The following is a 14,633-nucleotide window of genomic DNA, read 5'->3' on the forward strand; positions in this document are numbered from 1 at the left end:
CTAAACGTGGGAAATTACTTTACTAATTTATATATGAGCGAGGCTAGCTCCGGAAGGAACCACGGCCATGTTGGTACCGCCGGGGTTCCCGCTGTATACGAAAAGTAAAGTTACATAATCGGAAGAGGAATAATAATTTTTCTGTATGCACAATCTTCACTTGTATAATTTGCCTAACTAGCTAATATTATAGCTAAATACCGGGAATTGTTGCCTTACTAACTAAATAAAATGTAATGATAATCAATGACAGTGGTCGTAAAATGACCGCCTCCGGTCATGGCAACGCTCAACCAAACACACTTAAATTATTCTAATTTAACTGTGAGAAGGGAGCCTAAAATTATACACAGGAAAGAATTAATACTCAACTTTCCAGAGGAGGAAGATGCTGGAGATTGCATGATTATTCCAAAAACTTGCTACAAAACACCGGGAAAACTTTGGGAGAGCACCTAGCTTTTACGCTACAAGTAAAGGAATGGTGGCCGGTAGTTGTACGGATAGGAGGTCCACCGGGTGTCAGAACGGCACCCCCTTTCCTTAGCCACTCTTCCCCCTTACATCAAAGAGTTAAATCTATTCGGGGTGATGATTGCCATGTGTCGTATCTAAAAAATACGTCCCTGATCACTAGCGATATCCTTAACTGGATATTTGCGCCAGGAGTTAGAATCCTGGAGACCTTTGGTTATTTCTCTGGGAGTGTCACTGTAGAAAATATCCCTTAGAAAGGCTACCTAAAGGAACCTTCCATCAGGACGACATGGCCGAGCCCAAAAAATATTTTTTGGTTTATTTTATATAGATTTGTCGTTAGAAGATCTAGACCTTCAAAGCCTGCAAGGTGATTGTAGAGGTCAATTATATGAACTAAACAAAATATGTGCAGAATGCTCCAATTGTTTGGATGAAAAAGTGGTTTTGATAAAGGAGAAATCTATTTAATGGGATATAATGCTAGGTCTCCAAGAGCTTTCTTGTAAAAAGCTAGAGCGAAGATTCCATAACTAAGTAAAATACCAAAGAAATGTTGTCTCCCTTGCTCTAGGGCCAGCGTTTTAACTTGCAAAGTAGGGACTCAGTGTGTTTAAGGTAGACCCTCAAATTCAGGCTCTTGAATTTGGCACCAAACTTCCAAAGCTGAGATCATCTAGCATTGATGACACATCATCACTGAGAATCATCACTACCACTGAAGACAATGCTACATGAGCACTAATATGCTAAGCTGCCATTTTCCATTCTCAAGGTGAGTATCAAATACTGTACAGTATTCCCATTCTGTACCCATGGCTAGGGAGGAGGGAGGGTCTTGGAAACCACACAGATTTACCTAAATGTAGGTTTTTCCTTTGTCAAACCCTATTTTTTTTAGGTTACTGCATTGTGTGGTCTTCAAGGACTAATACCAAAGCATAAACTAAGTAAATCCTCTTAATGAGAGGGTGCCTTGATGGAGTCACTCATTTTCAACATGGAATTTTGTATTATTATTGAAGCCTTGTGATGGGCAAGAGGGCTCTCAAACTGGGCATTACATTTTCCTCAGTTTTACTCTAAATTTCTCTCATTCTTTTTCTATGGCTTATTAATACTATATTTTTCATATTTTAGCATTTTTGTGCCACCTTGCTGTTCAACCTCTCTTCTCCCGTTTCACTATCTAGATTTCTGGGAAGGAATACCATTGCTTGGATTGGAGATTTTTGTCGAAACCAATGGTGGGAGCTGTGGTGGTCTTGCCAACTACCCGATGATGTTTGGACCATGGGATTGTCTGTATTCCCATACTGGCATGTAGAACTATTCTCATTCTGAAATTTGGCCCCCTGGATTCCAGGGATGGGTCAGTTTCATAGGAATAGGGATGAAGAACAATTGGTCAGAAAAGCAGTGGTATTATCAGAAGTATGAATTTTAGGAAGACCCAGAAATGCATGGGAAAAGGTGGCAATTGCAGGCATAGACCTAATAGGAGTTCAGGTAGTGTGTCCAGGCCAGGAAAGATTGGAGAAAAATCATTTTCACTTGTAGCCCTTTATAATCAAAGGCTGACAAAAATATCAGTTATGATGATAACATTTTGTTTTTAAAACAGTCGCTAATAACTCACTATAAACGAAACGTTTTGTGTTTGTGTTTCTATGAATCGTCGTCGGCGCCCACTCGTGTCCGAGTATTGGGTTCTGTCGTTAGCCATCAGCCTCCTATCTATGGGGTGGGTGCTTATGCCTGATGTGGCTGTTAAGTCCTAGTCTGTGGTGGAAGAGTCGCGGACAGTGTTCACAAGGGAGGGTAGGTGGTGGGCGGGGCTGTTCTAATCGCTCTCTCCTTCTTCTCCTCCTAGCCTCCTCATTTTGTCTCCTCCTCTCCTCGAAGTCCACGGTGCCATGGTGTACTGTACTCCTCCAGGTTTTCCTGTCCCTGGCTGTTTCTTCCCATGAGGAAGGATCGATGTCAGTTAGAGCCAGGGTGCGCTTTAGTTGATCTTTATAGCGCATTTTCGGGGCTCCTCGTGGTCTGGTGCCCTGGGTCAGTTCTCCGTAGAATATTTTCTTTGGGAGCCTAGATGGCTCCATCCTATGCACGTGTCCTATCCAGCGGAGGCGGTGGTGGATGATGGTGGCCTCCACGCTGGACAGCGAGGCACGTTCTAAGACTTCAATGTTGGTGGTGTGGCTCTCCCAGGGGATTTTCAAGATCTGCCTCAGTTTCATTTGTTGGAAGCGTTCTAGGTTTTTAAGATCGTTACTATATAGCGTCCATGTTTCACATGCATACAGGAGCGTGGAGAGGACTACTGCCCTGAACACCATTATTTTGGTGGTCATTGTCAGTGCGTGGTTGTTAAATACGCGGCGGTTGAGTCGGCCAAAGGCGGAGTGGGCTGCCCTGATCCTGTTCTCCACGTCCTTTTTGCTTGTGGGAGCTGATGTTAGGATGCTCCCTAGGTAGGAGAACTGGTCCACCTGTTCTAACGGTTGGTCATTCACTGTGGTATTGAAGTTGGGGAGCATCAGTCCTGGTGGATGTTGGACGAGGGTCTTGGTTTTGTCTGAGTTGACTTGCATCCCAAAGCGTTCGTAGGCAGAGTTGTATGCATCAGCTAACGACTGCAGGTCCTCTGCCGTCTGACCTGGGGTGGCATTGTCGTCAGCATAATGCAGTTCTCGCACTGCACACAAGGTGGTCTTGGTTCTGGCGCGGAGTCTAGCGAGGTTGAAAGCGCCTCCATCCATGCGGAAACGTAGGTCGACTGAGGGTGTGTCTGGGGGAATCTCGTTGAGCATTGCTGCGGTGTATAGCGAGAAACACGTCGGGGCCAGAACACAGCCCTGCTTCAGGCCGCCGTTGATGGGGAATGGGTCTGAAAGAGAGTTCTGGTGGCAGACTCTCCCAACCATTCCGTCATGGAGGGCACGCACCAGCTTGACAAAATCGGGTGGGCAGCCATATCTTTTGAGGACAGCCCACATGGCAGGTCGAGGTACTTTGTCGAAGGCCTTTTTCAAATCCCAGAAGATGAACATTATGGGCTGATGTTGTTCGAGGCTCTTCTCTTGTAGTTGTCGCGCACAGAAGATCATGTCTATGGTCCCGCGGGAAGGTCGAAAGCCGCACTGGGACTCTGGCAAGACGTCTTCTGCGAGAATAAGGAGGCGGTCAAGGAGAATCCGAGCGAAAATCTTACTCGCGATGCTTAGTAGTGATATTCCCCGGTAGTTGTTACAGTTCTCCCTGTCTCCCTTCTTGAAGATGGTAGTGATGTTTGCATCGCGGAAGTCACTGGGGGGGGGGTCTTGGTCTCCCATATTTTCAGTATAAGGAGCATCAAACGGTTCCTCAAGCCGGGGCCACCGTGAGTGAGGAGCTCCAACGGGATGTTGTCTGGCCCTGGGGCTTTGCCGGGCTTCATGCGCTGCAGGGCCTTGTTGAAGTCATGGATGGAGGGTGGTAGTGCCATCCAGTGACGGACGGGATGCTGCGGGGTCATTCGCAGGAGATCGTCTGGGGTGTCTGCTTGGTCATTGAGGAGGTTCTCAAAGTGAGACCTCCACCTGGCCAGGATGCCCTCGCTGTCGGTGATGGTCGTGGCCCCATCCGCGTCCTTCAGGCTGCCCACTGATGACCGTGTGGGACCGAATATTTCTTTTGTTGCTGCATAGAAGCTGCGCAGGTCACGTTGGTCAGCGAAACTCTGTATTTCTGCAGCTTTTCTTTGCCACCAGGTGTTCTGGGCTTCACGGATACCTCTTTGGCAACCAGCTTCAGCCACCTTGTGAGCACATTTGTTAGCTGCTGTTGGTTGGTTTTCCAAAGTCAGGCGTGCTTGTCGTTTGGTTTCAATGAGAAGAGAGATGGTAGCATCATTCTCATCAAACCAATCCTGCCGTTTCTTGGTGGTAAAGCCTAGTGTTTCCTCCGCGGCACGGGCCATGGCGTTTCTGAGGGTGGTCCAGTGGTGCTCGACAGTGGCCTGACCCACAGGGTCTGCGAGGTATTGTTCGCAGGCCTCCTTGTAGTTCTGTTCCACCTGTGGGTTGCGGAGCTTACTACAATCAAAGCGTTGGTGTGGTACGCTGTCAGGTGCCCTTCTGGGTGGTCGTAGGGTCGTCACGGAGAGTTGGGAGATGAGGAGTCTGTGGTCCGTCCAGCAGTCGTCCGCTCCGGGCATGGATCGGGTGATGCGGACGTCTCCTCGGTCTCTGGCTCTGGTCAGGACGTAGTCCAGGGTGTGCCAGTGTTTAGACCGTGGGTGTCTCCATGTGGTCTTTTGTCGCTTTGGTAACTGGAAGATGGTGTTGGTTACCACAAGTTGGTGTTCTGCACACAGACCCAGTAGGAGTTGGCCATTGGCGTTGCAATTTCCAATGCCATGGCGGCCGATGATTCCCTCCCACAGGCGATGGTCTTTGCCTACTTGGGCATTAAAGTCGCCAAGCACAACGAGCTTGTCATTGGCGGGCACTGCCTGGATGGTGCGGTCGAGCTGGGTGTAGAAGGCAGCTTTGTTATCATCGGTTGAGGTCATAGTCGGGGCGTAGACAGAGATCAGGGTGAGATGTCTGTCCCGCGTGATGGGGATGCGGACAGTCATCAGGCGCTCACTGATGGCCTTGGGAGCGAGGTTGTGCTGCTGCACTAGCTGGGAACGGATGGCGAAGCCGACACCGTGGATGCGAGGCTCCTCTAGGGCCTTGCCTTTCCAGAAGATGGTGTAGCCTGTTCCAGCTTCCCTGATGTTGCCCTCTTCGGGTAGTCTGGTCTCGCTAAGAGCCGCCACATCAACATTGAAGCGGGGTAGCTCCTTGCAGACGAGGGCTGTACGTCGTTCCGGGCGGTTGGTGTTCGTCACGTCTTGAAGGGTGCGGATGTTCCACGCACCTAAGGTTAATATTTTTTTCTTGTTATTTCGACCGCATTAGTGGGATGTCCGCCAGCCGCGGTGAGCTGACCAGACGGGTTTGCCGTGTCCGATGTTTACCCCACCTTTTCTAGGGGCCTCCCCATGTGGGGTGGGCTGCGGTGTCCTCAATAGGCCAGCCCAGTCACGAGTCCAGCTGCCGAACTCTGGTGTCACGGCACCGTCACCAGAGAGCGACTGAATCTTAGACTCGCCGCCTGAGTGCAGTCGTGGGCTAAGGGCTTCCAGCTATCCAGGCCTGCCCCCTTCACCCACAGTGCTGTCGCCTCAGGACTTGCTGGTGGTGGTGATGATGATGATGGTGAGAAAGAGATGAAGAAGGGTGGAGGAAACGACAGAATGCCAGTAGCTAGGTACAGTAGGGTCCCGAATTACACGTGTTCTAATTACGCGATTCCTCAATTACGCGATCGATAGTTTATAAAAATTAATTTTCCTGTATTTGCGAGGAGCATTCTAAATCCGCGAGTCAAGCACCGCGAAGCGTAGGAAATCTATTGTTTTCTTAATTGTATTGGGGGGGGGGGGTGATGGTTCCCCGATGTCTGAGAAGGGGGGGGGGGAGAATGTGAGAGAAAGATTTCTGTTCAAACATTTAAAGACTAGTTTTGGATGAAAAATGTTAAGGTTTGCCCATCTGTTGTGTGAACTTGTCGCTAGGCCTAGCCTAACTGTCCAACACCTATATGTATAATATTCCATATTTGTACTAATTAATTTTTATACTTATGTTGTGATTATGGTGAAAAATCCTTATTCATTAAACTTTAAATTAAAAACCATCAAAATAAAGACTATTTTATATCATGCTACTGCCAAACATGTCACCACAACCAAACCCATTACTTTGTTTAGTACGTTCCATCGCTGATCATAACGAACTCGCTAACCAATTTTAACATCTGTCTATAGGTTAACTTTTGCGGCAAAAGATATCTTACCAGGTACTATGTAATAATAATGTTATAATTAATGTTTTATTTATCCTTAGAAAATCAAAATATATGAAATATGAGCTATTTTATTTCGTGTTGTTTTTTTTTTTCCCTAAAAAAACGCCTTCTTAAAAGGAAAACGTTTTTTTTTACGTTTCATCGTCGATCATAAACGCATTTACTCCTGAAAGTGATATTGAAGAGCTTTTACTAAAGATGTTATTATAAATAAAGATTATAAATTGGTGGTAAAATATCTATAATTAAAGTGTAGCAGCATCAAGAAATGTTGGGGTTCGCCCTTTACATAAGAATGTACTGTACATTGGATTAGACAGAACGTAGAAAAAATCAATTAGGGAAAAATCGGTATTCGATATCCTCTTCATCAGCATCGTCATTCGTCAATCGGGCTTTTTATTTTTTTTATTCTCAGTCGCTAACTAGTTATCGCACTGCCAAGATCTGCACACATTCCGATAATTCACATTTGAAGGTTTTCTGGGAGAGGATGGATAGAGAAAATACCGAACTATATAAAATGTTTTTTTTAACCTGTTAAGCGTCACCCACGTGATAAACCGTTCACCACGATCTACTCGGTACCGCCTTCAACTGTATATTCCGTTCATGGCTTTAATTGCCTTTTACAAGCCGTCAGTCTCGTGATGTTACTTTACTCGTATAGTAAGTATAGGATCACCACTTGGCAACACTCTCAGCATATGGGGACTGTGAATAGAAACTTATATGATGTCTGGCAACTATTTTTCTGAAGGTAGCTTGATGTTACAAAACTGTGGTTTGAACTGGTTTCCTATCAGTGCGCTCGGGCGTTCATGCATAAGTGGTTATTTGTTGTTCCTTTTGTAATGAAAGGTCTAAAGAGGAAGGTTATTTCTTAGATGAAATAAATGATATTCTTGTTGAGGAATTTGATAATGATAACCTGTTTGATAATGAGAGCACTAGTTCTGAATCCTCCAGTGATGAGTATATTGAAGAAACAAAGTTTTCTTTCGATGTCGAAAGCGAAAATGACTTCTCATTACCGAATGACTGGACAACGAAATTTCACAAAACTATAAAGGGAAAGGAAACGCAGAGAGAGAGAGAGAGAGAGAGAGAGAGAGAGAGAGAGAGAGAGAGAGAGAGAGAGAGAGAGAGAGAGAGAGAGAATAAAGTGGATAAATAATGTACAAATGTATGATGAACATATTTGAAAACTATACAGGAAACGATATGAAGAGAGAGAGAGAGAGAGAGAGAGAGAGAGAGAGAGAGAGAGAGAGAGAGAGAGAGAGAGAGAGACCTATTCCTTTCCTTTTGTTGCTTATCCAGGCGTAAGATTTACGATTGAAGATAAAAAGAACCTATTAGAATATTCAGTATTATGTAGCCATTTGAAATTAAATAATAGTAGTATTAATTGTTTTTTTTACTCAACCATTTAATTAATATCCCTACTTTTAACTATAATTACGAATTATAAGCATAAAGAAATTATATTAACTTTGAAAAATTATCATTAGTGAAATGACCGCTCAGGGCAAAAAAAGCGTGATTATCGTACAGCAGCCTAGTGGCCGTGTTTACGTGTGGGAGTGTCATCATGGACATACAGTACTATACTGTAATTTTTAACTATTGCTAGATACGTACTGTATCAAACCTTGAAAACCCTTTTTTGTTTTTTGTATCTATAGGAAATAATTCTACATCATTCGGAAAATACTGAAAACAGTAAGCTATGCATAGTACAGTAGTAAATACTACAGTCATATAAAATTATCAAAACTTTAACAACTTTTTATTGTTTTATTTATCCATAAAAGAAATTTTGTACAGTATTTTATAAAAAAAATCTATAAGAAGGATTTCTTACAGTATTGTTAAGATAAAAGCTACAGTATATATATATATATATATATATATATATATATATATATATATATATATATGTTTTATATATATATAATATATACATACACACACACAGTGTATATACAGTATATATATAGCTAGAAAGCTAGAAATGGAGTGAAAAAAAAAAATTGACGGGTAGGTTGCTGTTTGCCGCCATGATGTGTTTCGAAATATACGAATTTCCAATTACACGAGGCCTTTCATCGACCAAATTCTCGCATAATTCGGGACCCTACTGTATATTGTTTTGGGTGGTCGTGGCTTTGCAACGGCCACGCACACACACTTGGCCCACATCATTTTCACCGCGGCTCAAGACATATGAGACAGGCGGCTTCTCCGATGTTGGTTGCATCGGGCTGCCGGGTTCTTGTTATGTCAAGGCCCGCCTTGTTGCCTGCCCGACAGGCATTGCCCTCTTCCGCCGGTGCTGGGAAGCTCCGCCGTTGGGGTCTTGTTTGGTTTGATTTTGGAGTTTTCCTTCTCCTAGCCTTTGCCTATCTTAAAATGAAGGAGAAGGCCTATAGGGGTCCAGTCTTGGTCTGGTCTCTCAGAACTGGCCTTAGCGGTATGGTTGAGCCTGCCAGGGTGGATAAACTACCCCTCCGCCATTGCCCAGCCCATCATTGGGACACTCAAGCCCCTCTACTGCAGCAAAGTGCTGGACCTTCAAGAAAAGCTTACTCGGGCTTCAAGAAAGCAGAACCAATTTACAAATACAAGCAAAAGTACAATTCCCATAAAAATACACTGCACAGTTCATGTTTCTAATGCTAGAGCTATATTAAGTATTCATTTGACAAATAGCATACAATTAATAGGATGAGATTACAGCTTGATTAAAAAAAGAGATTTTGGAAAAATACAAATGAAGTCCTCTCTATTTTACCAATATATAAACACTGTACTTTCAAGTACATTAGGTCCTAATCTTTATTATCATGAAAAGTAACAAATTAACCAAAACTAGCAGAACATAAAGCCAAAATGAAGACAAAACTTCAGAGAAAAAGCTACGTTACAACCTTTCATCCTGTTATATCTAGGTCACTATACAGTATATGGCAGACCTCTATATACCTCTAACTTTGTACTATATGAATATCAAGTGAGACAATGCACAAGTTCTGCTAGAAGAGATTTTCTTCAGGGTGAAAAAATCATGTAGGATAGTACTCCATCTAAAAAAATTTATTAGTTACCTGGCAATCCTGGATTACAGAACATCTTTATTTTCTTTTAAAGGAATAAAACTTTCTAATTCCATTTAAATACAGTTCCTTTTCTTAGTAGTACCTATCCCTTGGTGACATTGATCGAGAGCTAGGGGCCCGGTGGGGTTCTCGGGGTGAATTTGAATAATTTCTATCCCGGAAGCCATCTCGTTCACGGGAATTCCTCTCTCTGTCCCTTCCACCTCTTTCCCTATCTCGCTCTCTATAGTCCAGATTATAGTAAAATCAAGATTATAGTTTTTTGTTTAAAAAAATTTTTTCAATAACAATAAAACACGGCGCTGTACAGTATTGATTTGTAAAGAAATGTAGTGTATTGTTTTTTTTTCATACCAACATGTACTTCCCCTTTCAGATGATGGACTTCCTACTTCTACCCTGGAAGAGTATTTTGATAGTGGTGATGGAGATTTTGAGAAATTATTCTCTAGTTTTGAGCAAATGAAGAGGACAGCAGCAAGTTTACCGTTAGAACATCGGCGAGACTATGCAGAAAAAGTAGCAATATCGTTTTGGAATGCAATTGGAGGGCCGGAGGATGAATTAGATGGTTTAGACTCTGACTGAGGATTTACATGCTTGTAGCTTACTTTGTAAGTACACTTACAAAGTATGTAGTTTAGAGATCTTTATGTGTTGCAATCATGTATCATGACTGCACCTCGAGAGTTATTATAGTAGAACACTATATCTTTGATATGTATATTTTGTTATGTTGGAAATTTAGTACAGTAAGCCCCCTATAACCGTAAGAGCAAGATATGATTCAAGAGTGGTTTCTTCAGTTGAAAAGTTAGAGTCTAACATGCTAAACCTAGTGGTCAAGCTCATAACCTTCAACCCCCTCTTTACACATTATTGTATTCAGGCAGTTGATCTTATTAACACTAGAGTTAACTTAGATGTGCATCATGAATGGCTATGGCTATTTCTAAATAATAAGATATTTTAGAAATTAATTGATTTGTATTCTGTTTTCCACTTATTAGAAAATTTTTGATTTATTGCACTCACAGGGTCTTATTCTTTGAAAGTTCTCAAGTTACAGGTTCTTATGTAGGGGAGTCAAGTACAGTTATTATATCTTGTAATATTATAGAAATTTTTATATTTGTAATGTTTGAGTTTATGAAAATCTGTTCAGCTGAAAGGATTAACCTGATGGATTCATTACACAACTGTCTTGCAAGCTTGTTATTATGCATAGAATAAGGTTTCACAGAGGAAAGAATAAATTCTGTAACCCTTAATTTTTCAAGTGAAGTCTGGCTTCTAGATTTCGAATAGATTAAGTGATGGTGTTCAGTAATTTTAAGTAGAATAATATATGTTCAAAATTTCTTTTGTGCTGTATCCTTAGTGGAATAATTACTAAATTTATTTGAAGCAATTTAAACAATTGATAGGAATTAGTATATTTTTCCCTTGTTAATTCCTGAAAAAGACTTTAAAGTTACACCCACATAAGCTTGTGCTGAAAGGCCTGTTTAGTACACTTAATCTTAATAATCAGAGAACTTGTATTCAATGTTTTCCTTATTTTACATTACCAGGTTTGTAATATTTTTTCATATATTTTTGTTAAGAGACCAAGATTGCCATACAATCACGGAAAGAATTTAGCCTTGGAAAAAATATAAATTTTAATGGTTTTCCACCTCCTAAAGACCCCAAATAATTTTCTACCTAGATTCTTGTTTACTGTAGGTCTTGCACCGCATAGCATGTAAATATTTGTTTGAACCATGGGGACAGTGAAGAGTATTATACTCCCCTGGCATCTTATTTCAGTTTAGTAGATTTGTCAGTTTCTCTTGTTTTTCTTTTAAACCAGCCCACACCGTAGATTTGTCAGTTTCTCTTGTTTGTTTTTCTTTTAAACGAGCCCACACCACAGACTTGATTCCATTTTTCCTCATTGGCAGCATGTCAAAAGGATTTTTTTCCTTTTTCAAGCATTTTCATTATTTTTTTGGTAGTTGTTCCCAACTCGCTGTGATGATGCAGTCCTAATTTATCTTTAAAGACAACACCTGCTAGCACAGAGTATGGTCCTTTTTGCATCATATCCCATAGTACATATTTTAAGAATTCTCTTTCCAGAAGGGCGTGTAACTCAATTATGTTTGTTATTTTAAACTGGCCTTTTCATAGCAGCACTACTCATTTATAATGGATGAATAACTACGTGCATACTATGAAATATGGGAGGTAAATATAAACTTAGGAGAAATGACAAAAACTCCAGTCAATATAAAATTTTATTAATTTTAATTTTTCTAACAAATATAAGGCAATTGTTCACATAAACTTAGCACACCTTTATTGCTTAATAAAACACTAAAAATATTCATAATTAAATCTTTGGCAAAATAACCTATAAATAAGTTACATATCTTGAAGGACCCAATCATATATACTGTATTCCATATTTACATAATTTACATGTTATAACCATAAATGTCAAGTGAGGGCAGAGCTCAGTGCTACAACTACTAGACATAAAGCCAGTCAGTATAAGAGCATTCTGAAAACTTCTCTTCATTTTTATTACATTAATATTTCACAAACATATGAAACCTATCAAAACTAGATATTACTATACTGTATACATCTTTATTTGTAAATTCCTAGTATCACTTATACAGCATATTCAGTTAACAATATTTTTTTTATATTTTTTATTCTAATCAGTTGAAAATTAAGGGTATTATCATAGCTTTATTCATTGAAGAGTTATGGAATTCAGTCCTTTTGAAGTTATGGTTATATCTAACAACATTTTAAAGACCACGAAGCAGCATTTTTGTGAAATGGTTTAATGAAGTAATTAGTTTTAGTACTGGTAAGAAATTATTGTATATTGAATGGTGGTAGAAAATGTAAATACCTTTCCATGTAATGAATAATTTGTGGTTAATAATTCCCATCAATGGTTAATTTCTTCTGAAAACTCATGATTAAATGTGCTGATAATGAGAGATTTGTTTCAAGCTCATAAATTATTGTAACATGTTTTGTTCTTAACTTACTAGTTTTACATTCTGAATTGGTTTAAAGGTTTTATTATTGATTAGAAATTCTAGAGAGTGCATGGTCAACCTCCAATAGTCCACATGAAATTTTTCAGTTGCCAAGTGGTGATTCTGAAACTAGCTCCAAATTATTGTTGTTAGTTAATTGTCTAACAGTGCTCATTATGTGGTTTTATGCAATGTAGAAGATTGAGTTTTTTGTTGTGGAATGTTAAAAAAATTTTAATGTATTATCTTATTGATACCAGGGTGATGATGTTGATATATTTTTATAGTCAACAGAACAAAGAATTTCATTCATGAATAATAATAATTGTGGATTATCCATGCCCCGATCACAGATTGTTAGTAAAAATTCCTTTTTCCTCTTCACATATGATTCGATTAGGAATAATAAATAGTAATGTTACACAATATGAAATAATTGCCAAAAAGTTGAACTAAAATCAGCAACCCAGATTTCGAGATTATAGTACTGTATAGGCTGCTTAGTAATTGAAGTTATGTATTAATTTGAAATGCTGGGAATTGAGGAAATAACATTTATGAAATGTACTTGCCCACATATACCATCCAATTTCAAATTTAATACTAGTGTATCATCTTAATGATTTTCTACCTTGATATCTTCCATCCAACAACATTGTGTTTCTTAAATTCAAAATCCATGAAAAAAAAAAAAAATGCAGACCAGCACATCAGACAATTTTTAGGATACTTTTCACAATAATGCTGCTCAAAATCTTATGGCAACAACAATTAACATTACTTCTCTATAAAGATCAAGTCTATTAACTCTTGAACAAAGATGACAAAAGAGCTGAAACCTCTTCTTGCGTTGGACAGGCAATAATTATTTGCTCCTCTTCATTGTAATTGTTTACAATAATATTATGAATCTTGTTGAAAGAGTTCAAAATATTTGTGCGAACTGGTTTGAAGAGTATGAACTCTGTATCTTTATTAGCTAGGTAGAGCTGCATACTCCGCTGGATGTTTGGAAGGTGTGTTCGAATGTTTTTTTGACAGACGCCCACTGTGTCTGCCAACTGGAAAAGTTGAAGGAATATTCAGATTAAGAGAAAATTATACTCAAAAGGCTTCATTACTAGGAAATAAAAATTAAAAATTACTAATAATAACTGCTACGTTCTACCATCTGCAAGGTAATTATTACAACTAAAATGTAATTGGATATTATAAATTGAAAAAAAAAATTAATATAAAAATATAAGGGTAAATTTTCTTACAACTATTTAAGATTTAAGTCAACTTAAAATGGCAATGAACTGTATAAAAAAGAAATAAAAAAAATTACAAACCATTACATTACTACATATAATTTTGCCCCTTTATTCAATGTACAAGTTTGATCTGCAATTGATTTATACACTTTTGCACATCAATTGGTTCATTATTTATTACAACCCCATCAATTATACTATAGCCTCTACTGCTGGATATATGCTTTTCCCTATCAGGTTGCTTGCACAGTGTTTGCTTGTTGATGACATCGACAACCTGGGCAGACATGTAGCTGTCCCTTGATGTGGCTGGTACATGAGCCAGCTGGAAGTACCCTCATCAACTAAATAGCTTCTGCAGAGGGCATGACTGCTCACAGGCTTCCCCCTGTTCATTGTAAGAATTAGCCTCCTGTTCAATGGACTAAGTTTACAAAGAAGTCTGAGAGATTCTTTGGAGTCTGTCTCGGCAATGCCCAAGCTGATGCCTAAAAAGCTATCAAGCTCCTTCATTTGTCCTTCAGGTGAGAAGTTTTCTGTGCACTCTTCTCTCTCAGAGGCCGAGTCCATTGGAAGAAGTATGAAGAGGAAGGGAGCCACTGCCCTTTCCTTGGGAGTTATTTGAAGGAGACAGGAGATGGTACTTGAGGAGCTAGCAGATGTTAGATCCTGGAAGTCTTCTCATCCTGCTGCTGCTCCCACTTTGCCTGCAGAGGAGAGGTGAAATGTGGCACCTGGACAAGTCACTGCATATTACAGCAGACAATATGCAGCCAGGAAATCCTTGATTTTAGTGAAGGAGAAGCACTATTTCTCACCTTCTACCGCTT

General features: G+C 40.1%; 2 protein-coding genes across 3 annotated transcripts in view; one reads left to right on the top strand and one right to left on the bottom strand.

The window, feature by feature from the left end:
- LOC137653412 (alpha- and gamma-adaptin-binding protein p34) overlaps nt 1-12,377 on the top strand; it is a 142,689-nt gene extending 130,312 nt beyond the window's left edge. The window contains exon 6 of the mRNA XM_068386775.1: nt 9,880-12,377. Coding sequence (XP_068242876.1) covers nt 9,880-10,091 — 212 coding nt within the window. The 3' untranslated portion in view covers nt 10,092-12,377. The remainder of the gene's footprint in view (nt 1-9,879) is intronic.
- Nucleotides 12,378-13,253: 876 nt separating this feature from the next.
- The window catches only part of Cog3 (conserved oligomeric Golgi complex subunit 3), a 152,086-nt gene continuing 150,706 nt past the window's right edge, over nt 13,254-14,633 (bottom strand). For both annotated transcript variants that reach the window (XM_068386773.1, XM_068386774.1), the window contains exon 11: nt 13,254-13,608. In XM_068386773.1, coding sequence (XP_068242874.1) covers nt 13,351-13,608 — 258 coding nt within the window. In that variant the 3' untranslated portion in view covers nt 13,254-13,350. The remainder of the gene's footprint in view (nt 13,609-14,633) is intronic.

The sequence above is a fragment of the Palaemon carinicauda genome, chromosome 14 (genome assembly GCF_036898095.1).
Source record: "Palaemon carinicauda isolate YSFRI2023 chromosome 14, ASM3689809v2, whole genome shotgun sequence".
Classification (NCBI taxonomy): Eukaryota; Metazoa; Arthropoda; class Malacostraca; order Decapoda; family Palaemonidae; genus Palaemon; species Palaemon carinicauda.